Source organism: Toxotes jaculatrix, chromosome 5, assembly GCF_017976425.1.
Source record: "Toxotes jaculatrix isolate fToxJac2 chromosome 5, fToxJac2.pri, whole genome shotgun sequence".
Lineage (NCBI taxonomy): Eukaryota > Metazoa > Chordata > Actinopteri > Toxotidae > Toxotes > Toxotes jaculatrix.
In genome coordinates, this window is record NC_054398.1 from 9,251,084 (window position 1) to 9,273,396 (window position 22,313).

Below are 22,313 nucleotides of genomic sequence, written 5' to 3' on the forward strand. Positions count from 1 at the left end.
CAACCCTTGCCCATTCACTCCATATACAGTAGCTTTTAATAGCTCTTTTCCTTCTTCCATTCCCCGTCTCTGTTCACCCATTTCCCTCTTTAAGAAAACCATCAATCAGGCAGATGCAGTTTGCGAAGATGTGATCAATACTGTGCCCTGCAAAAATGGCTGGTCCCCACTTGTCTGTCTCTCTCTCTGAGAGACTATTAGAGCAAGACGTATGGTCGTCATCAGATCCTAACACTCCTCTCTTCCTTCTTCTTTTTCTGTCTCACCCTCTCTTTACACCCCCCTTCTCCTCCTCTTCCACGCTCCACTCTGCATCCCCGGGCTTCTATAAATAACAGTAGCGCACAGACACGGAGAGGGCATCCAGAATAGGAGCCCTGTTAACAGGAGGCAGAGCCACATGATTGGCTCGTTGAAACTCCCCAGCGCCCCGCTGGCCTCCAATCAGCTCACTGAGAGGCGGGGTTACAGGGATGATTGACAAGGAGGCTGGTGTATGGGTCCAACCTGTTGTGATGCCACTATCAGCCACACAGGGGCGGTGTGGGATATTTGTTGGCAACTAGGCTCTGTGCAGCCCCTGAGCTGAATTTACCTAAGTCTCAATTTTACAGTTACTTCCTGTATTTCTGGACCAAAGGCGAAACCAAAAAAACACTGAAAAAAGTCAGTTAGAAAAGCAGCAATGCCAGTTTTTTTATTTCCTGAAACTAGTTCTGACACCGGAAGTCTGATCTGATGTGGGGGAAAAAATATTCCTATTTCAATTTGAAATCTGCCCACTTTGTTTAGCATGGAGCTAATTAGCCTCATTAGGCATGAAGTACATGCAGATTTGCATTATATCATCTCCAGAGTCACAAAATTGCATATCAACCATTTCATGACGCCTTTGTCTAAGAAACAATAATTAATGGATTGGTTCATACAAACTGAAAAACATACTATCTTGTCTAACATCCACATTTCTGTACTAGATTTTCAAAAGGCCTGAAACAATCAAATTCAGGTCTTTTCTATCTTACAGAAAAGGGTTAGCTTTGAAAAGCTAAATTTAGAAACACACTGCTTTTAACAGCATCAGTTATTTATTTATTTAGTTTTAATGTACCTCAAGTAAAATCTAGCCACGTCACAGAGACTGGTTTAATGGGTCCATGTTTGGAAAGCCTGAGATCCCACTCTGAGATTTCTACTTCCATCCCAAGGCAATGGGTGACATCTGTGGACAGAATCAATATCCCGGTCACAAACAAAATCCCATTCAAACCCATTTTATTAGGTTAGACTGGGATCTTGAAAGAATCGAGACAAAAACATTCTGCATGCCTGTACATGTCACCTGTGGTCAAACTGCGTCCTGTGAAAATGTCTCTCTCTTCCCTCCAACCTCTCCATGAACTCTTTTTGACACCCACGGTTTGTGACACACTCCCATTACCAAATTCATGACAGTATTTTTGCATGACCAGAGCAACCTATGATCAGTCTGCAGTGACCTATGATGAGTCCGGTGTACCATGTTTACCTCTCACAAGGATATAAACCCATGGCCTGTTGTCAGAGCTGGTGCCAGACATGAGCTCTGTGGGAAAATGAGCTGGGGCTCTGGTCAGGTGCTCGTCTGAGTTAGCCAAGGTCACTTCCTGAAATCCATCCGCTCGTCAATACTGAGCCATCCAACGGTCGATATGTTCCCATTCCACACGTCATCACAGCCGGTGCAGTGCATGAGAGAGGTCTGCGTCCATTCATTCAGTATCAGCCCTAGTCTGAGAGACTGAGGAAAATAAAAACAGCTATCCAATCTGACAGCTGTCCCTTAAATTCTATCATAGTCAAACTTATTAGGTAGAAATTTAGACGAGACTGTGAGGAACTTGATTAATCTGAGGCCCAGAGATCATCAGAGAAGAGTGTGAGCTTCGCCATGTGTGCGCATGACCCTCTGTAGGTACATATATCTGCAGTATGTTCACACGTATGACAGGTAATAACATCTACCAAGCTCCTATCTCTCTGCACCAGAGTTTGTGTGGCGAGTGACTTATAACCTGCTGAGTAGTTGCAGCACAGCAGTCACTGTGACACATACACACTCCCCCTCACATACTCTTCACACATCTGTTGTGTTGTTAAGATAAGAAAATAAAAACAGACCTCAGGCTTTTTATTTCTTTAAACCCTTTTGAGTTTTTTTTTTTTTTTTAGATCAGAAAGATTAGACATAATGTGAAAACAAAACACACAAATACACATTCATCACATGCCTATAGATCAGCTCAGTGCTGCCAGAGTGAGTGAGGTATTGGCTGCAGCATGACTGATATGATTTATTCATAGCTGGCAGCGGTAACTCAAAAAGCCATTAGGAGGCATTAAAACGGAGACACCTCACATTACTCTTGCATGAATAATAAATGCTTAATAGATGCAGTGAGGTGTGTGTGCACATGCGTGTGTGTGTTTGTGTTTTTACATAAACTGCGCAATAACTAGATGTGACATTTGTTCTGCAGCTTTACAAGGACAATTTTTATGACCTCGTAAAATTACAGCTACCTTTACATTGGAGGTGTTTGATTCCAAAATCTGTTTAATATCAGTTTCAAAAAGACAAAAGATGAGCTTTTATTTTTAATGTGGAAAAAAAACACACAATAGCTGAAAGTACAAGATCATTAAATTCCTTCATTAATATTTAAATGTAGATTGTAATGATAACAAATTCACACTTAAATATCGTTCAAGTAATTTGTCTGTGGATTACCAACACATGAATTGTAGACAAGGTTTGTTGTGTTCAAAAATAAAACACAAAACCTCTTTATTAGTTAATTATTTCTCATAGAAATAACTGAATGTAAACACCTAACTGGCTCCAGACATACAGACAGGTGTGTGTGTGTTTTGTCATAGACATATTTACTGTTAACAATCTGATCTAATCACTGATGGCTTCATTTTCAGTTTCTGAATAATGATCACATAATATAAGGTGATGATAATGACCACTTGCATGACTGGGTTCCATATGGTCGGCACCACCAAGTCTGTCTGCCTGTGCGTCGATTCAGTATGTAATGTGTGTGTGTGTGTGTGTGTGTGTGTATGTGTGTGTGTGTGTTTGTTCTTGTGCTTGTGTCATTGCTGGCTCCACGCTGACGGCTGATGTCTTGGTATATGAGTCAGTCTTAGCCACATTACTCATGTCTGCAGACCTACCTGGCTCCAGCGCTCCAGTCATAGAGAAGAGGGACAGAGGTGGAGGAAAGAAAGAAAGAAGGGGACGGGCCAAATTGGGTGTTGTTGTGAGGAAGGACGGGAAGCTGTGGGATGAAGGAGAAAGCGGGGTGGGGCGGGGGACTGGCTGAACAAAGGCACTGAGAACCATTTGGGTTTTTCAAAAAAAACGAGTTGTTGGAGAAGAGGTGCACCGTAGTCTTGCCTCCGGTGCATCAAACCGAAACGAATCAGTCAACAGTCAAAGTATGCTGTTTTAATGCCCTCCCCCCACACCACCACCACCCGCACCCCCACCCCCCCTTGTGTTTCAAGCAAATCAGACATGAAGTCATTTTCAGCCAGAAGCAACTCAACAGAAATAGCTTGCATGTGGCTCTGAGGTCATAGGCAGAGAGAGGAGGAATGATAACAGAGGGGTAGCCACAGACACTGTGTGTCAGCAGCGAGCAGTCTGCTGTGAGAAGGATTCAGCCTTTGTCTTAGCAACATACAAGTCATCGTGTCTTTGTGCATGTGAAACCAGTCCTCCACAAACAACAGGCCTAATTATGGAGTGTGTTTACAGTGGAAATGGATTTTTGTTGTCCAAAAAAAAAAAAAAGTCTGTTGGGGGGCGTTATAGAGTTTCGCATTTATAACATAAAGATTATTATTATTAATAATAATAATAATAATAATAATGTTATAATGATCAGAAAAAAGAAATATGTATATACAGATATTTAACAAAAAAAAAACATTTTTATGGAGGCCCCTGTGTAAGACCTCCATGGTCAATGCTGCTGTCACCAGAAAAACATTTAAATAGCTCACAACTGATCATTTGAATGGATTCAATGCAATAGGAAAAGGAAATTGTGAACAAGAGCAATAGTTACTGAGAACAGTGTAAAGGGGCAGCTGTGGTACTTGGCTTGGTTTTTAGGGCTTGGTTCAAAAACTCCTGTAGTCTCTGCAGCTTGAGGGGGAAACGATTAACACTTATGTGTGTGTCACCACCAAACCCATTATTGCGGTCGTCTACTTTTTTCACCCTTGCCTCGATCGTTCAGAGAGATGAGGCGGTGTCTGACCTTGTGTCAGCAGTGCCACATCCACCTGAAGCCCTGTCTTCATCGGTGGTGGTCCGGGATGTGGGGTTTTTTTTTTGGAGGTGCAGACGCTGAGATATGGGATATGCCATGCTGTGTGCTGCTGACTACAGAAGCAGGAAAAGTGTGTGTAGGTGTGTGTGTGTGTGAGAGAGAGAGTGTTGATGCATTGATGGGGTTTCTGAGCAGAGAGTGCTGATGGGGCTAATGCTGAGAGAGAGAGAGAGAGAGAGAGAGAGAGAGAGAGAGAGAGGGAGCGTTGCAGTTTGTTCCACCATTAGAAAGACAGAGACAGATGTCAGCACCAACAGCTGCTTTAGTCAGCACTTTGACCATACATACACACACACATGCACACGCTCACTGACAGTGAGGAGGACGTGCCTCACCCATACATACAGTACACAGGGAGGAAATGAAGATACAAGCCCACTTCCTCTGTCTTCTTCTTTTTGTCCATTCATTTAGTTTCAGTCCCAAAAACAGAAACTAAGCGAAACCTGAGGACTGACGGCCTGATGTACACTCAATCTGCTGCTGGCTTGACTTGTGGAACAAAAGTATTGATCTCCTCTCACCTTCCTGTCGGCGGGTAGGGGACAGACCAGAGCTGCTGAGTTTGACTGGGAGCCAGCAGTAGGTGGCAGCAGTCAGTTACGCAACACCTGCCTGAGTAATCAGAATGACTGACTGTCTGCTTTTCTGGTGCTGCCCTGTGCTCAAATCAAACATCTACGCGCTCCATCACCTTTGCAAATGGAAATTATAATGAACCTGTCTTTGTGGTTTTATGAAAATCGACCAGGTGGATCTCTAATGACCCATTTCTGTGAGCGCTTTTGTTGTTGCTCATATCAAAGGCTCCAGACTGCACAGTATGCCCCTCGCAGCCTTTCTTTGTTTTCCACTGATTTGCCAGTCTAGACACCCCCCTCTTGTCTTGCTGTAACGCTGCGGTGTGTAACACACAGGTGGCCATGACAACGCTAACTGCATTAAACTGGATTACCTGAGGCCTGCTGGGCCTCAGAGCCAGCCAGGGATTCCTCCTCACCACAGGCCTCTCTCACACACACACGCATATGGGCACACACTCCTCTCTGTTGCTGCACAAAACGCTCTAATGATCTCCCTGCGTTCATTTATTTAGCTCATTCCACTGCGGTAAGTTGTAATTTATGTTGAAATGAAGACGGACTCATGAATGTAGTTATGACTGCACGAGGGCAGTGGCAGGAAGAGAATATTGGACACATATGTTTGTACCAAGGCTCTTTTTGGCCTGGCGTAGAGGAGAGGGGAACTACCACAGGCTGCCCGGCCTCTCAGCCCACAGAGCTCAAGTTTTTGCCCGCTTGCGTGAGAGATGGATAGGGATGAGAGGGAGGTTAGAGAGAGGGAGACCGACAGAGAGAAATAGTAGGACAAGAGGGCTGCCAGACTACAGGGTTATATAAGGACAAGAGTTTTCCATGGAAAAAAAAGGGCAAGAAATGCTGTTTGGAGCCAGTGATCCTTGGTGACGCGTGGAAAAGTGTGGAATGCTGTGCTGACGCAACTTTCGAGCAGAGAACGTGTAATGAGAGTGCGTTTGAGAAAAAAGTGTGTGAAACACAGACAGAAGGAGGAGAGGAGTAGAAAGCAGGCATGTTCTGTGAAAAATGTGTGCATGTGTGCGAGTGCTCTTGGGATGTGTGTGTGTGAGTGGAAAAGTGAGGAAAGAGCGGCGTAGCCTGCTGACGTAACGGCTCCTAACTGTTTCCATATAGGAGGCCTGGGACCAGGCGCCAGGCAGCCCCTCAGCATGGATGTGTCTGGTACCCATCAGCCACCACACACTCGAACACTATTACACACACACAGGCAACACACATTTGGGCATGCACAAATGCGTAAGACAGTTCAGTTCAATTTACATGAGCTTCATTGTTCTACAATGACCATTCACTCAGTGGTGTATACATAACTTCATATGCACATTCATGTCAACAGCTTGTATCCATGTAGAAACACAAACATGCATGTAAACTCATGAAGGCACTTACACATGCATCCCACATGAATACACACACACACACAGATAAGCTGCATCCATACAAGCATGCACACGCAGTACAAACAGACAAATGACGGTTTAAAGGAAAAACCCAAATAAATGAGTGGAGAAACACAACACATGCAGATGCTTCCACACAGGATGCAGGTTGTCACTGAATGATTTGATGAATGTGAAACTGATGTAAATCATATGCTCTATGGCCTCAAAGGTCACCAGGTCTCAACCCAGCGGATGACCTGTGGTGCTCCTCACCACCATCATCAAAAAATCTAAGGCATGTTATTTTGGATGAACAGTGGTTGCTGTTAGGGTTTGGGGAATGTTAATGTACAATAAAATCATTGGAGATTAGTTTGCGAGCATCAACTCTTTAAAATATTTCATGGCCATGATCATCATCCAATTTTTGGTGTGTATTTATCAGACAACATCTATGCCAAAGCGTACATGAGACAGTTGCTTATTGCTTCGTCACCTCTCTGCAAAAGCACCACACTGTCATATGCACACAACTGCATATGTACGCTTACATAATAAAACATCTCACATGCCTGTATAAAAACATATTCAAATATATGTTGCCAGTGAACACACACATAGAAATGTATCGCACATCCAGACGCACATTCACTGTCTTTGTATTCACACACACACACATTCTTTTGTGCTGACTGTTTGACCTTGACTTTCCCATATTGTATTGTAAAGATGCACTCTAGCCAGTTAAGATATAAATAACAAAAAAAAAAAGAAAAGAGAAAGAAAAAGAAAAAGAAAAAGATGAAACATTGCATCAGAAAGCTTTTTGAAGGAGTACAGCACATTGGCAACAGGAAACCTGCAGACTTCAGCAAAGCGGGAGGGGAGACTGTAGACAGGCAGGTTACCCGAGATGCAGATCTATATAATACGAGCTGAGGGCACCTTGAAAAACAAACACACAGACACACACATACATATACAGAGGAGGCATATTCTGATAGGATTATACGTTATGATCCAGGTGATAAATACACACACCAACATGCGGGGCAGGTCGTTCATTACAGGGAGAATGAAAGTGAGAGAGTGGGATTTGCTATGTATTCCATTACCGTGGTGGTCTTGTCAGGGAGAATTCCCATGATGGCCATAAAATGAAGACACACACACACACACGCGCATGAAAAGCAGAGGGACTCAGCTGGAGATGCTGGTAATGCCATTACCTCTGCCTGTCTCCTATTGGACTCAGTGAAACACTCATTAAGACAGTATTGTGCTCACTGAAAAAGGCCAAGGGCCATCTGGTTTTGCATGCGAATGTGTGTGTGTGTGTGTGTGTGTACGTTGAAAGGATTTGCTCCATCTTTTCTTGCTGCTCCTCCTTAACTCACTCTTCAGCCCCAGAACAACAACAACAACGCACTGGTTGTTCTGGGTGGCAAGATTAAACCAAACGGTGGGGCTTTGGAAGCGAAGCTTTGTTTGCGGAGAGATGTTGTTTGATTGCGTGAGGTGAAATTCCACCATGACATCATGAAACCAAAACTGCCTTTGTAGTCAAGCCCCCATTGAGGGGACTCGATGAATTGGCCCCCCTGCTGGATCTGGACGCTGTCTTTTTGCAACATCGGTTTACGCTGTGTCCTCTGGGGGCAAATACTTCTCTTTCTCTTTCTCGTTCTTGCACTAACACACCCACCCACACCCACACACACACACCACGACCTCATCTCATTCTCTCATCCCCTGGAGGTAAACACTGTTCAAACACATCACATCATTGGCAAACACCGCACCCTCACCAGCCGCACTCCCACTCTTGTGCCCACAGACACTGTCGGATAAGGAAGAGGTGGAGCGGGGAAACCAGAGAGGGGGGTGAAGACCTGAAAACCAGTTGTGTGTGTGTGTGTGTGTTGGGAGAGAGAAGAGGAAGCAGGGTGATAATAAGTCAATCTGAGAGAAGAAAGGGAACAACAGGGTGAAATTCCTTAGAGGTGTGGTTTAACAGGTCCATTCCCTGTTCACAGACCTCTCATGGTACAGTAACACTGATGGAGGTAGAGAAAAGTCACCAACCTGTGTGTACTGACGTTTCAGATAAAGTATAATCCAGAGAAACATGCATATTTGCTTTCTTTCTAACAGTTTTGATTGATGCTCTAACGTCTGTATGCTAAACATGAAGCTACAGCCAGCAGCAGGTTAGCTTAGCATAGCTTAGTGTAAACACTGATAGCTAAACTGGTTCTGTCCAACTCTCACTAAAATCACAGCTTTCATTTTATTATAATTAGAAAAGTATGGTTTTTGAAAGCAGGACTTTTATTTTTATATTTGCATTCCTGTTTTTTCATTTTTCCTTTTTTCCCCGTAATCTTCTATCATCTTACAGCATCGTAAGCAATAGTTGGGCGTAAATTTCATAATAAGGCGGGCATTCCTTTCTTGAAAGTAATTTTGAATGCATCTTCTCTATTAAATAATTCACCATCCCATCAGTATAAGGAAGCATGTGGCATTGCCAGTGTCTGGGAAAAAAAAAATCAATAAAGCTGTGTTGTGTGGTCAGAGTGGAGTTTGTTAAACACAAAATCAATAGCAAGACTCCAGGACTCGGGATGTCGTCATGTGTTGTTCATCTGTTGGGTGGAATTCCCTTCCCGGGCCTGTTCAGCCCTCATGCAAGCACACAAGAAAAAGAAGAAGAAGAAGGAGAAGAAGCAGAGAAGAGTTTTGTATTTTGTCATGTCTGTATTTTTGTCTCATTTTCACAAAACATGTACAGGGGAAGGAAAAGCCTTTCAATAGAACCTGAGGTATTTTTGCGTCAAGCAGCCTAAGGTATCAGGATTTTCTTTTAAAAACTCATCTAAATTCATCAGTGTTCTTAGATGCGTTGCTATTTACACAACATAATAATAATAATAATAATAATAATAATAATAATAATAATAATAATAATAATAATAATAATAATAATAATTCAATAACAACAAGTTTTAGCAAATGGGACAGCCTGCATCATCTTTGTTACATGTCATAAATAATTCTAACAACATTTCTTAAAAATATAGGGATGAGGGTGAGGAGAGGAGAGGTTGCTTGAGCCTCGGGGGTGAACATAGGAATCTATCTGAACTTACTGTAGCTGCAGCAGCACAAGATCAAAGGTCAGAGATCGCCAAAGAGAAAAGCTAATCAAGGATCAAAGGAAAAATAAACACATTTTACATTATAAATAAATAACCATCTCGCACCAGGAGAGCAAAGTTTTCATTTCCTTCACCTCAGGATATGAGGATCCTCTTTTTTTTCCTTTCCATTTTGTTAAGCTGTTTTATTTTTATCAAAGCTTTGGAAAATAAGAAATAAGAACAAAACAAGAAAACAAAAAAAGACTGAGAGAGAGAGAGAGAGAGAGAGAGAGAGAGAGAGAGAGAGAGAAAGCAAGGGAGCTTTACGGACATGCATTGTGCTGATGTACCAGCAGCTGTGTACCCTGTGCTGGGCTTGGCTCACTGAAAGATCCCCTGAGAATGAACAAAAGGGTGTGTGTAGGGCCTATGCTTTACATGTGTGAATATAAGTGTAAGTGCATTCAGTATGAGTGTGTGTATGTGTTGGTTTCAGCTTTGGTGGGACGTGCTATGATAATGACTGATGGAACTGGTGCTGGCTCGGAGAGGACACTCAGTGCGAGTCTTTAAATCTCGTACTCGTGAAAGTGTGTGTGTGTCTGTTTGCATATAGTTGTTATGTTGTTATGCAAGCCCTCATGAAACTGGCAGAAAATGTTTTATTGTGCATGAGTGGTCGGAGAGTGTGTGGCTACTCTTTCTCTGCACACTGTCACAAAAAGAAAAAAAAACAGTCTTTTTAGTCAAAGCTTGAGCCCTCAATTGGAGGATCAAATCCATGAATTCACACTGCACATAAGCCAAAACAGAGACCCTGTTCTTAGAGATCTCACTGGTAGGATGTCTGTACCATCCTCCCAACACCAAACAGAGGCTCTATATTTGCACTGTATCGAAACTCAATACACTTTCTGAGTATCGTGTTGCCAGGGTTGTGAATGGAAATCCAAAATGTTCATCAGAAAGCGGAAAAGTGCATTTCAAAGTCAAACATCACTCTCCTCAAAGAAGGAACAGCACATATTGCTTGCTTGAATTTGTCGAATGTGTGTATTTGTATGAGTGTGTGTTCATAAATACCATACAGCAAATAATAATAATAATAATTCAACAAAAGAAAAAAAGAAATAAATCCACAAAACATTATATTATTTCTCATTACCAGAATGAACCAGTACAATAAATTAAAACTATAACTGAACAAAAAAAAAAGTCCATTAGAAGTCCATTAAAATTGCTATATATATTCATATTGTATATATAGTATTTGTCTGTCTGTAGTCAGCCTTTCTGGTGCATGCTCAGTGGTGACCATAAGTGGTGACTGGGAGCAGTGCGAGGGGGGTTTGGTGGGGGGGCGGGGTCTATAAAGGAGCTAAAGGGCCGTTAAAGCAAACCCTCGTCACCATCCCGAATCCTCAGTCCCATCACGCTGTTAACACTGGAAATAAGGGAGCGAAAGTCAGGAAAGACACTGTGCTTTGGGGGTGGGCGGGGGCGGGGTTGGGGTCACTGCCCGTTGCTAAGAGTCTTCAACTCAAAGTCTTTACATCAACAAAACGCTGAGGATCCTTCGGTGTTTGGATGCAGTACCGCCTTTTTTAGATCAAGTCCTTGGGATGTCTCTGCTGTGTGCTGTGAGTGATGCGAGGAGACGGTGCCATTAAGGAGTCTGTTATCGTCGCTGATGTTGTGATGCAGAGTCTGTAGCAGGCAGAGCCACTGGGGAGGGGATGGGGACGTTGCCGTGCGAGGTTCTGAGGCTTTCTGACACTGGGGGTGAAGCTTTGGAAGGAAACACGGGGCTTGAGTCAAATCACAAGCTATACACCCACTGAAGCACACTACGTTTGACCACAGGCAAGCAGTTTGTGTCTGAACTCTGGCAAAATAAGGGTATTCGATATAATAAGGATGCAACATGTCACTCTGGGTCATTTCTTTTTATCTGTGACAGAGCTAAGAAACATTAAGAGTTTCGGTACCGTCAGTACAGTTGCCCCCCCTAACCCCCCACCCCCACCCCACTTGACCCCACCCTCCCCCAGAATTTTCTTCAGATTTGTATGAGAGTTCAGGATGGTTATGGTCTGCTAAGCACCACATCTCAGGCTCTGTCCGTCCAGGTGCGAATGCTGGGTTCGCTCGCTAACGTTTTCACATTAACTCTCTGCTTTTGTGTCTATTTGTCCTTCTCTCAGTTGGAGTCTTTAACACTGTCTGTGAGGGGACCACAAAAAACCCTCTTCTGCTCCTCCTCATATGTCTTCCTCTAACCAGGTCCATTTTTGCCCCCAAGGGACAGTACTGGTCATGTCCATTATCTGTCAGGATACCTCGATGATCTCCATGCTCCCAGAGAAGCTCGACTGCTTCCCAATCTTCCCCAGTTCTTCTCGGGACCGTGTCTCAGAGATGCCCTCCTCAAACTCCATCTGACAGCTGCGCCGCTTGAACTGCTTCTCTGATGCAGGTCCGCTGTTGCTCGAGCTGTTGGAGATGGACACTGCGGACGACGATGTGGAGTCCCGGTGGTCTCTCTGAGTCTGTGGCGCCGAGGGCTTCTCCCTCTGGGATTTGTCTCGTAACCGCACACCTTCGCTGCACCCAAACGCCACGTAGGCAGAGCTGCTCCCAAACCTCATCGACGACTCCCCTCCTCCTCCATCCCCTCCTCCACCCAGCTCCATCTCTCTCTCACCGCCCTCCTCTGCCCCAAAGTGCCAGGGGGCATCTGTGGTGGGGGTGACCGGTGTGACAGGAGTGGTAGCCTGGACAGTGTCTCTGTGTTTGGTCCACATGGCTCCAGACCCCACGGTGGGCAGGGAGGGTAGTGAGAGGAGCAGGGAACCCTTTAGGTTCTCGTCCAGGCTGGGGCTCTTGTGGTCCAGCGACAAGCTAAGAGACTGCGGAGGTTGGTGTGGTTGGGAGTGGACCGGTGAACTGCCGGAGCTGTGCTTGGGTTTTCTCCTGGGTCTAGATGAGGAAGAACTAGACCGATGGACTCCTTCACTTCCTCCGAGCCCCAAACCTCCGATACTGCCCCCGCTGCCTGGTGAGGGGAACGGTGAATCAGAGGAGCTGGGGCTGTCTAGGACGGGAGATTGGGAGCAGACGCCATTGGAGGTGCCTGTTCCTGGGCTGTCAAGCTTGCACAGCTTGGGGACGTCTTCAGAGTGTGTGGGTGCCAGGCTGGGGCAGTGGGGACTGTTGGGGGAGTAGACAGATTTAATGTCCAGAGAGAAGGAGCGTTTGAGCCGGTTAGTGTCCATAATCCTCTCTGCTGAGAGGTGCAGGCCGTTGAAGCCTTGCTGGAGGGAAGTGGGTGACGGTAGCTTGGGTTCTGGTGGGATGTGTGGCTCTGCCACAGATAAGTCATAGTTGCTGTGGTGACCGTTGATCTCAAAGCCTGTGCTGACTCCATTAACCTCTGAGTTTTGCTTAGTGTTGTTCTCAGAGATCTTGTCGTCAGAGGTTGAAGTTAAAGCTTGGAGTAATCGCAGGCCCTTCTCAAACTCCAGCAGCTGACCGAGGAAGTTGAAGTTGGGAGATATGGACGGTCTTCGGTCCTTTACAAACCTGACAGGAGTAGAAAAAAAAATTGGAAAGATTAGTCACAGCTGTTCAGCTTGTGAATGATGTGAGTACTATGTGTGAATTCATGAGAAGTACTGAGGAACTTCTGAAGGGCAGGATTACCCCAGATGAACTAGGTTTAGGGTGTGAACTGTTTTACTGATGCACAATACAAAATCCTGTGCCCGTGTTGTTCAGACAAGGCAAATCAAAGCCTTTTGTACACGCTCTGTTCCCCAGCAGCCATCTAACAATTTCATTTCTCATGACTGGAGGGGTGGGGGTTTGAGAAAATCGTCTAGCGTTTCTTTCAACAGTGAGTTGCCTTTTTACTGGGGCTGACACCTTAGCTCAGCTGGCGCTGGATGGGAGGAGCAAGCATACCTGTAGGCGTCGTCTGATGACAAGCCCATTGTCTTCATGATGTATGCAATGGCGATGGTTGCTGAACGCGAGATTCCAGCCAGGCAGTGCACAATGACTCTGCAGTTTGACACCTTAGCTTTGTCTGTTGGAGAAGGGGGTGGGGGGGGGTGTGGACAGATATGAATGCACACATCTATACACAAATGTGCACAACACTGCAGATCCCTGACAGGTCTCATCTTTAGCACAAAGTCTCTGGAGACAGCCAGCACCTATTGAAAGCAAACTGACGTTTCCTGGAAGAGTAAAAGGCGGGGGGTTGTCTAAACGGATGTGTTATACCTGATGCTATTGTTGCTTAAGCTGCACGTGAATGTTTATTAACTATGACAATGCGCGGATATGTCGTATTGAATATCATGGGATTCTTTAGCAGATAACTGGATGAATTTACTTCCTTGTAAAGAGCCTTGCCTCAGTGGGGTCTGTGCTTTGTACTGCTAATCTTCGCCAACACATTATGTCTCATGTCATTATATTGTCCCTCATCTTACCTATGAATTCATTAGTTTTGTCCAGCCAGGGAAGCAGTTTCTCACAGTAGTTGTCATTTACTGGGATGCGCATGAAGTGGCTCTCACTGATAAAGTCTGGCTTGGGGCAGGTGTTGCTGGCATTCAGCACATAGGTGATACCATTCTGAGCCATCAGGTCCTGCAGAGGTAGAGATAAAAGGGGTTTAAGGTGGTGTTTTGTGGCCAGGTAGCAATAACAAGTCAGTTATCTTTCTTTGACAGCAGTGAGATGAATGAAAAGATGCAAAATAAACTGTACCTTGTTGAGGACGTCCTTCTGTGAGCCCAGGTAGAGGTGTGGCAGGATGCGAGTGGGCCCTACATTAGCCACAGGCAAGCAGGGCTGGGACAAGCTCATAGGCAGAGCAGTGGCAGGCTTCCCTTCGCACAGGCCGGGGAAACAGGAGGAGAAAGCAGCAAAACCTCCTGCAGAGAAAGTAAAGAGGGAGAGAAAGGGTTAGGCACACTAATGGTTTTCTACACAGCAGTCACTGGGAACTCTGCATGACTCCCATGAGCTCATCCAGCACACTGAAAAAAAAAAAAAAGCAGACAGACGATCTATAGACTTTCAGAGATGAAGCTGGGATACAATGTTTGGGTCCTGCTCCTGCAACAGGAGCAAAAAAAATGAGGCTCTTTCAGCTTCTGTGAGAGTTAGGTTAAATGCTGGGCGGCCAGGAATGCGTGTCTCTGGCCCTTTAAGAGGCAGGCGGCTCCACTTTTGGCATATGTGTATATGAGTGTGTGTGTGTGTGTGTGTGGCTCTGTTTCCTGCATGAGCTCATGTCCTGTAGCAGTGCATTGCGTCAGGCTGGGGGAATGAGAGAGGCCACAGGTGCAGGGCCAGGACAGAGGCCCAGTAACATCCCCCTGACAACCGCACAGCACGCACACAGCACACACACACATGCATGGAACTACATATGCACACACACACATACTAACAAGATGACACACTCCAAGAAGACACAATCTGTTGACATGATCACATAATCTTGCAGTCAACATATGCTCAATATTCACTCTCACTGTCCATAATTCTCCGTCCACCCAACACACGCAGACGCGCACACACACACACACATAGACACACAACATAAAAGCACTGCTCGCACCCACTTCTGCTCAGACACACACAAATACCCACACTCATCATTACTCTGCAGTACAGCGGTTGTATAACTACAGGGTGGGGGCCAATGAGGGAAGGTGGGTGTGAGGTGTGTGTGTGCGTGCGTGCGTGCGTGTGTGTGTGTGCTTGCACTGAGGAGTGGGTAATGACCTCGCTGAGGAGTGTAGAGAAGGGAGGGAAGTGCTTCAAGGAAACCCTGAGCCCCAGAAAGGAGATTAGAACCTAATCTAGGTTCATCCCTGCCTGACCCAATCTGGGACATACAGTGTGCGCGCGCACACACACACACCGACACACACACACACTAGGTCACAGAGTGAGAGTGAGTGAGACATGACATCACTGCTCTAAAGTAGCACACACAGCACAGTGCAGGCAGGACATTGCCTTCCGTTGTAACACACACCCAGCTGCACTTCTCATGTAGCAACGGCTGTCCAACACACACACACACCGAGCACACGGTGTCAGCAGCATGTACTGTGTACTCAACAGATATGAGATCTTGGATAAATAATAGGAAGCTGCCAAAAAGAAAGAAAGAAAGAAAGAAAAAATAGAGTTGCGCAAATGGTCAGAGGATAACAGCTTTGGAATTTTTGAGCAATCTCACAACACCTGGGCCTCTGAGGCTGGATGCATCCTCATGACCCAGTGTGCTATTCTGGGTGCACTGTCCCTTTAAGAGCAAAGTGAAGAAGGCCTGTCTGTTTCCAGCTATTAATGGCAACCAGTGGAGCAATGACATCAGCGCTCCACATGGGGGGTGGAGTGGAGGGAAAGATAGACGGATAGATGCAGAAAGAGCGATCAGATAACTCACAAGATACAAGAGGGAGAGCTTAATGCAAAGAAGGAGAGACTGAGGGATAGCTGCTGTGCTAGCATGACATTTTGGCCCTCTATAGCATAGATTAACATACATAAGTAGTTCACAGTTTGACTTTAGACTGTGCTGGCACTGTAAATCTCCACCAGAGCCTCTTTCTAGTGATCCTTTGGGTGGTGCTACAGCGTCGCTAATTGATAAAACAGAGGGAGGAAGGGTAGTTCTTTGAAGGGTTTCTTCCTGGTTTCTCTGTTCCCAAGCTGTTGGAATGGAACACACACACACACACTCTCTCACACACACTTGCAAAGAAAATAAATGGTGCTACATATAGCCTCCGCCACAGGCATATACTGTATCTGTGTGAGGAAGCAGTATGTTCCTGGAGACAGTTAAATCAACAGGAAAAGCCTCACGTCATACTTCAACCATTTCCCTTTCTGTGCGAGGACATTGTTAGAGAGTTGTTAGAAGGACAGAAGGCAGGACGTTCCACTGCAGAGACGGCGTTTGTGTGTGAGCGTTTCAACACAGGGGAGAAAGTGTGTTTGTGTGTAAGAAGGGAAGTGAACACATGAATGAAAATACTCTTCTAAAAATATTCTTGCCCTTTTATCTTGTGTGCGTCTGGATTAATCATTACAGACGTGATTACTGTAGCTGACCTCATCTCATGTTAAATAAATAGTAAAATGGCAGGAAGACAGGCGAGCCAGTGTGTGACTGGGACTGTGAGTAAGGGGTTATGGGCATGAAGGGAGACTGGAGTCAGAGATAAGAAAGCAGGACTGAGTGTGCCGGCCTGGTTTTTTAAGGGCTATTACATTACAGTGACATTACGTCAACACAATTACAAACACCTATGTAGTCAAAGCTTTACACGGCCAGCACTAATGGCTGTTAGTCACACAGGAGATAGCATGTTATTGTCACGTCGTCACCTGACCCCACTCCACTTAAGGTTGTCATGACGACGAGGAAGGGCAGTGATGTTGATGAAATTTGGTTCGTCGTGTCCCTGAGTGTTGTCAAGATGGAATAAAGGACACACACACAATGTTCATGTGTCCAAAGGGCACATGAACACACAGGCACATGTGCGCTTGCACACACACACACGTGCACACGCACACACAAAACAGCGAGCACCAAATAACCCAAAGAGACATGGCCTCACATTCTCCAAACGAAAACGATGACACATCCGTCCATTCCTATCTGAGCGCACAAAGCGCACACATAAACACACTGTACATTCACACTGAGGTCACTGAAAATACCCAATGACACACACCAGCCCAGCTGTCCACAAAGATGACATCAGAAAGTCAACTGGGAGAGATGAGTTCACCTTCAGCAAAGCATGATAATCAGACCAACACGTGGTTACACTGACCTCAAAGACAGAGACTCAAATATTTGGAAAAAGTAGCTTAAGTTAGACAAGAAATACAAAGCTGAAAAGCTACAGTTCAATTTGAAAGTGAACTTTCTGCAGAAACAAAGGCTTCCTGTGAGGAAAACCGTCAAGCTGAAGTCACGATCTTGTGCCACGCACGACCTCAAACTTTTCTTTTCTTTTTTGGGACGACTAGACCGGATCACCTTTTTTTTTTTGCACTGCACTACGTCATGTATCTTTAACTTCTGGAAAATGTACTTGAACAGGATGTGACTAACCCAATTCCGAACACATGCTCTGAAAGAAAAAAAAAAGTTTGGTTAGAAAGAAAACACACAACCGGGAAAGAGGGCACTGTGTCGCCAGCAGCAATGCTAGCCAGCGGTGACTTCCTTTTTCCGTTTTCCTCTGCCCACTTCATCACTTATGCAACTGCTTATTTTCCTCTCTCGCCCTGTCAGAGCCGAGCACTCAGGCCTCCTTTGTTTGCTGGTAGCGAGCGGTGGTCTCTCTCCTCATCAATCATTTCCTTCAGCTAACTTAATATTCGCATTTCACTTTAAAGGCGTGGGTTGTTATCCAGAAGACATGAAAACTGCGTGTTTAGCAGAAGATACTTGGATTAAATTCAGGTTTTTTTGGAGCCGTGCTGCTGGGTGAATCAATGTAGAAAGCTTAAAGATGATTGGAAGTGAGACCTCAGAGATACTGACCAGACGGACAGAGACACACAAACACCTGCCTGGCTGTTATGGTTAATGGGAGCTCTGCTGTTACATCACTGCTGTTGGTACAATTGACTGCCTCATCAATACAAGCTCAGCCCCCCCCCCCCCCCCCCCCACACACACACACTCCTGCCTCTGTGCCTGTGTGTTTCAGTCTCTGTGTAGATTTCAGTTGCCCTCTTTAACTCATCTGTTAATGGAGAGAGGACACACACACACACACACACACACACACACACACACACACACAAGGCAGGCGTGAACAGACACACACATACACACAACCCTCCAGAGCCTGGGGGCATTGATCTGCCTCAATGACTACCCTGCACCCCTCCATCGCTCTCGTCTGTGGTTCATATCAGGGGAGACATGACGCCATCCTCTGTGCCCCTCCAGCTGTCCCCTCCACTATGAGGGGGACATTAGCATCTCAATGTGAACCCCCCACCAAAACCCACCCCACCTCCCAACATGACATCATTGCACACATGTCCCCACTCAGCTCCACAAAGGCTGCGCTGCAGCCTGGGGAAACGATGGGAGTGTGTGTCTGTTTTAGGGGGTAGAGCGGGCCGCGTCTGTCAGAAGTGTGTAGATTGACGGGCCATAGATGAGCTAGTAGGATGAGGTCATCGCTCTTCACGCAGATGGATGACAAACGGGAACAACTGTATGATTAACATGTCATCCTGGCTGATGGTTAAACTGTTTATTGTTCCCTTATCTTACAGGACAGATAGCGGGAATATGTCACTCTGATGAGTTGCTGTTTCAGCAGTGCCGTGTTATAGCAATATGGCGCTATAAACTCTCCTGTAATTTAGCCTGCAAATCTATTTCAAAATAACCAGTGACAGACACGCTCGCCATCTTCAGCTGCTGAAGGCAAATGTGCGATTTTTATTATTTTTTTTGCTAGCTTTCTCTGAGCTAACGAGTTTAACACTTCAAGCAGCAAAGCCTGGCTACATACACACACAGTAACACACACCTAACAGTGTGAAGAGTGGCAGGTGTGGAGAGCTGTGCTGTGCTAACTGCTTTCAACTGGCTCTCTGATACAGACCTCATATTCATGCAGCATTTACATACAAACTCTTCTACACTCATATTCTCACACATTTATGTCCCCAAGGATCCAAGTACAATGCCAGCAAATTAAAAATTTGAATGAATGAATGGCTGAGCTGGTATTCTTTGTGTTATAGATGCAGGTAAGTGTGTTGATGCATTTAAAGTGCTTTTCTACAGCACCGTTGCTTTGCATTGCCTCATCTCTCTGTGTGAAAAGGTGAAACGTTAAACACCTGCAGTGCACACTGCACACATATTGATAACATAATCTCCACAAGACACCATTCTGCAGAGAGAGAGAGAGAGAGAGAGAGAGAGAGAGAGACAGAGAGAGAGCAGGGGAGAGAGAGAAAAACCAAGAGCAGAGGAGAAGAAAGAGAAAAAGAAAGAGCCTTTGTGATAGTTTTACATCTCAATGACCACAGGCTGCGAGAGCATGAACACTATGTCATACCACGGGTCACGGTACCCCCCCCCCCCCCCCCCCCCCCGCAGCCCTTTTTCTCTCCTCTCTTTCCTCTTCATCGCTTCTCGTCTTCATGATGTCATCCTCTTAATCCTCCTTCTTCCTATTCTGTCTCTCTAAACACATTAACTGCGCAAACAAATAGGTGAGAAAACAATTAGTAGGTTTGGCGAGCTCCCTGTGATGTGTATTCTTGTAGCCTGTCGTGGCGGCAAATCTCACTATTGATCCAGCACACGTCCTTAAAATTCACTTCACATCTACCTCTCATTTGCAGCACGCCTGGACTGGAATACCTCAATACCTGAGAGGCCACTGTGCCTTTGTACTTATCTGCAGTGCACAAACCGTTATCAGGGGATTTCCCCTCATTCACATCCTCTATACTTGTATTCAACAAAGATGTATTTTATGGCCACATCCCCAGCATGTACACGTCCATGTGTTTACATCTTTCCAATCATCTTTCCACCTTCACTATGTATGATAGCTCTGTAACCTCTGTTCACAAAGGCCTACTTCCTCAGCATGTTACTCCCCTAAGAGGAATGGCTCTCATACTCTCAACTTGCCCCCACACACACACATACATACACACACACATCACTTCTCCTCCTCCGTGTCCAGGTGGATACACACCTCGTAGCTCTCTCCCCTCCTTCATTCGGCGGACCCTGATCTTCAGCCTCATGTCTGTCTCCTGCAGGTCCGGCCAAAAACAGTCCTCCGCTGGGGCAATCACCACATCCAGAGGCATCCCCCAGAACACACTCTTGTTTCACGTATAGACACACACACACACACACACACAGATGGAAATGTTCTGGTGCTCCTTCCCTCAGGGATGGAGCGATCAATGCCCCCCCTTGCTGCACAAAAAATGTCAGAATAAACAAACAGAAGTTCTCCTTAAAGGGCTGACAGAGAGTGCGCCCACAGTCTGAGTGTAAAAAATCCCAAGTTGACAAAACTCCTGCTGGCGCCCAAGTCCACTCCGGTCACGTCAGCTGTTCCAGGGTCCAGGCACTGACCCTCAGAGGATTGACCCAGTACAACAAAAACTATAGTCCAAAATGTCTATGGACACACTCCTGAAGTCCACCTATGGTCAAAATCCCATGCAATCACCACAAAAATTCCTAAAATGCTCCTGTGTCAATATTTAGCAGTTCTGTGGTTTGGTGAAGAATGGTCGCCACAGAGGGAGCGAGAGGAAAAACAAAAGTGAGTAGCCTGTATTGCCTGTATGCAAACGCCAGCTGTAATCTGCCTGCAGCTGGTTTACAGAGCGTCTGTGTGTCTCTCTGAGCCCTCTCTCTGTCTCTGTGAGTCCACAGCCAGAAGAGCAGCCCACTATTGTTGTGCTGCTTCACTCTCCCCGTCTCTCATTCGCTCAGTCGCTTGCTTACACTCCTCCCTCTCCCTCCCTCCTCCTTTCTCTCTCTCTCTCTCTGCAAAGAGGATGACGGAGCTGCACTCTCTCCTTGAGCTCTGGGGGTGAATGAGCTCACTTGCCGTGAGCTCAGACTCTGCCCTCCCCCCTCCTCCTCCTCCCCCTCCCCTCCCTCCTCCCTCTCTGCTACCTCCCTTGCACCCTCCCTCTCTTGTGGAGCCAGCGCTCCGTCATAGCTAATGTCTAAGGCATGTAACCACATTCCTTACTCACCCAACAAATATGCGGCCACCTCAGGGGCCTAGCTGCGAAGCAGGGCTCTATCAGGGAAGGATGGAAGCTAAGACACAGCTATGGGGCTGTTTAACACGCTGCTGCAAGACCGATTAAACTCTCTGTGCTGTTAATTACAGAGAAGTAAAATGCTTAGCTTATGAAAAGAAGCTAACTCGTGTTGATGTGTATGACAATATGTTTCGCAGTAAGAACAATGACATTTGCATGTTTTCTGGGTTTGTGAACTTGACTGTTTCAAAGCAATCATCAATATACCTTCACTAGATATCAAAAATGATTATCAGCTATCAGTTCTCAAACTATAAATTGTACATCTTTCATAAAGGTATGCATTATATCAATAAGCAGAAGCTTAATAGCTACATTAGGTGGATTGCCTTAAATGTACTGCAGCGTCTAAGCACATTACACTTACTGCAAGGGTGGATTAAGACTGTGTCAGTGTGTTGAAAGCTGATTTGTCTCTGAAGGTGAGGGAATGTGTGACTTCACCACGTTTCCTGCACTGGTTCATGTCTAAAGCGCCTGTGTTTGGACACTGTGTTCTCATCGCTTAGGACGAAAAGGTAAGAAAGGAGAGGAGAGGAGAGGAGAGGGAATGTGAAGCTGAGGAGAAGGGGGGGAGAAACAAAAGCAGACAAAAGTGGAAGGGAAGAGTTAAGATGATGAGAAGACCAAACATGCTCGTGGTTGGCAGCCATCATCCGTTTGACAGGCCACAGACTCCTGGTACTTTACTATGGAATGACAAACATGTAGGCCACAAGTCCAGCTATGGAAACAAAGCAGCACTGGACTGGACTTAACATCACCGCTGGAGGAGACTGAATGGCAACTGAACATTAACAAATTATTACCCAAGTACAGTTATTTTAGGCACATTTTACAGACCTAAATTCAAAACTATCGGTAAAAACATAGACACTTTATACTGGTTTGTATATTTGA

At 45.5% G+C, this 22,313-nt stretch overlaps 1 protein-coding gene across 4 annotated transcripts in view; it reads right to left on the reverse strand.

Annotated features, from left to right (window-relative positions):
- Window positions 1-11,566: 11,566 nt before the first annotated feature.
- The window catches only part of dusp8a (dual specificity phosphatase 8a), a 43,002-nt gene continuing 32,255 nt past the window's right edge, over window positions 11,567-22,313 (reverse strand). For 3 of the 4 annotated variants that reach the window (XM_041039065.1, XM_041039063.1, XM_041039064.1), the window contains exons 4-7: window positions 14,298-14,464; window positions 14,018-14,177; window positions 13,482-13,605; window positions 11,567-13,100 (exon numbers count right to left, since the gene is read on the reverse strand). In XM_041039065.1, coding sequence (XP_040894999.1) covers window positions 11,849-13,100; window positions 13,482-13,605; window positions 14,018-14,177; window positions 14,298-14,464 — 1,703 coding nt within the window. In that variant the 3' untranslated portion in view covers window positions 11,567-11,848. Of the gene's footprint in view, window positions 13,101-13,481; window positions 13,606-14,017; window positions 14,178-14,297; window positions 14,465-20,314; window positions 21,107-22,313 lie in introns of those variants that run through there. The other variant, XM_041039066.1, reaches the window with a different exon arrangement.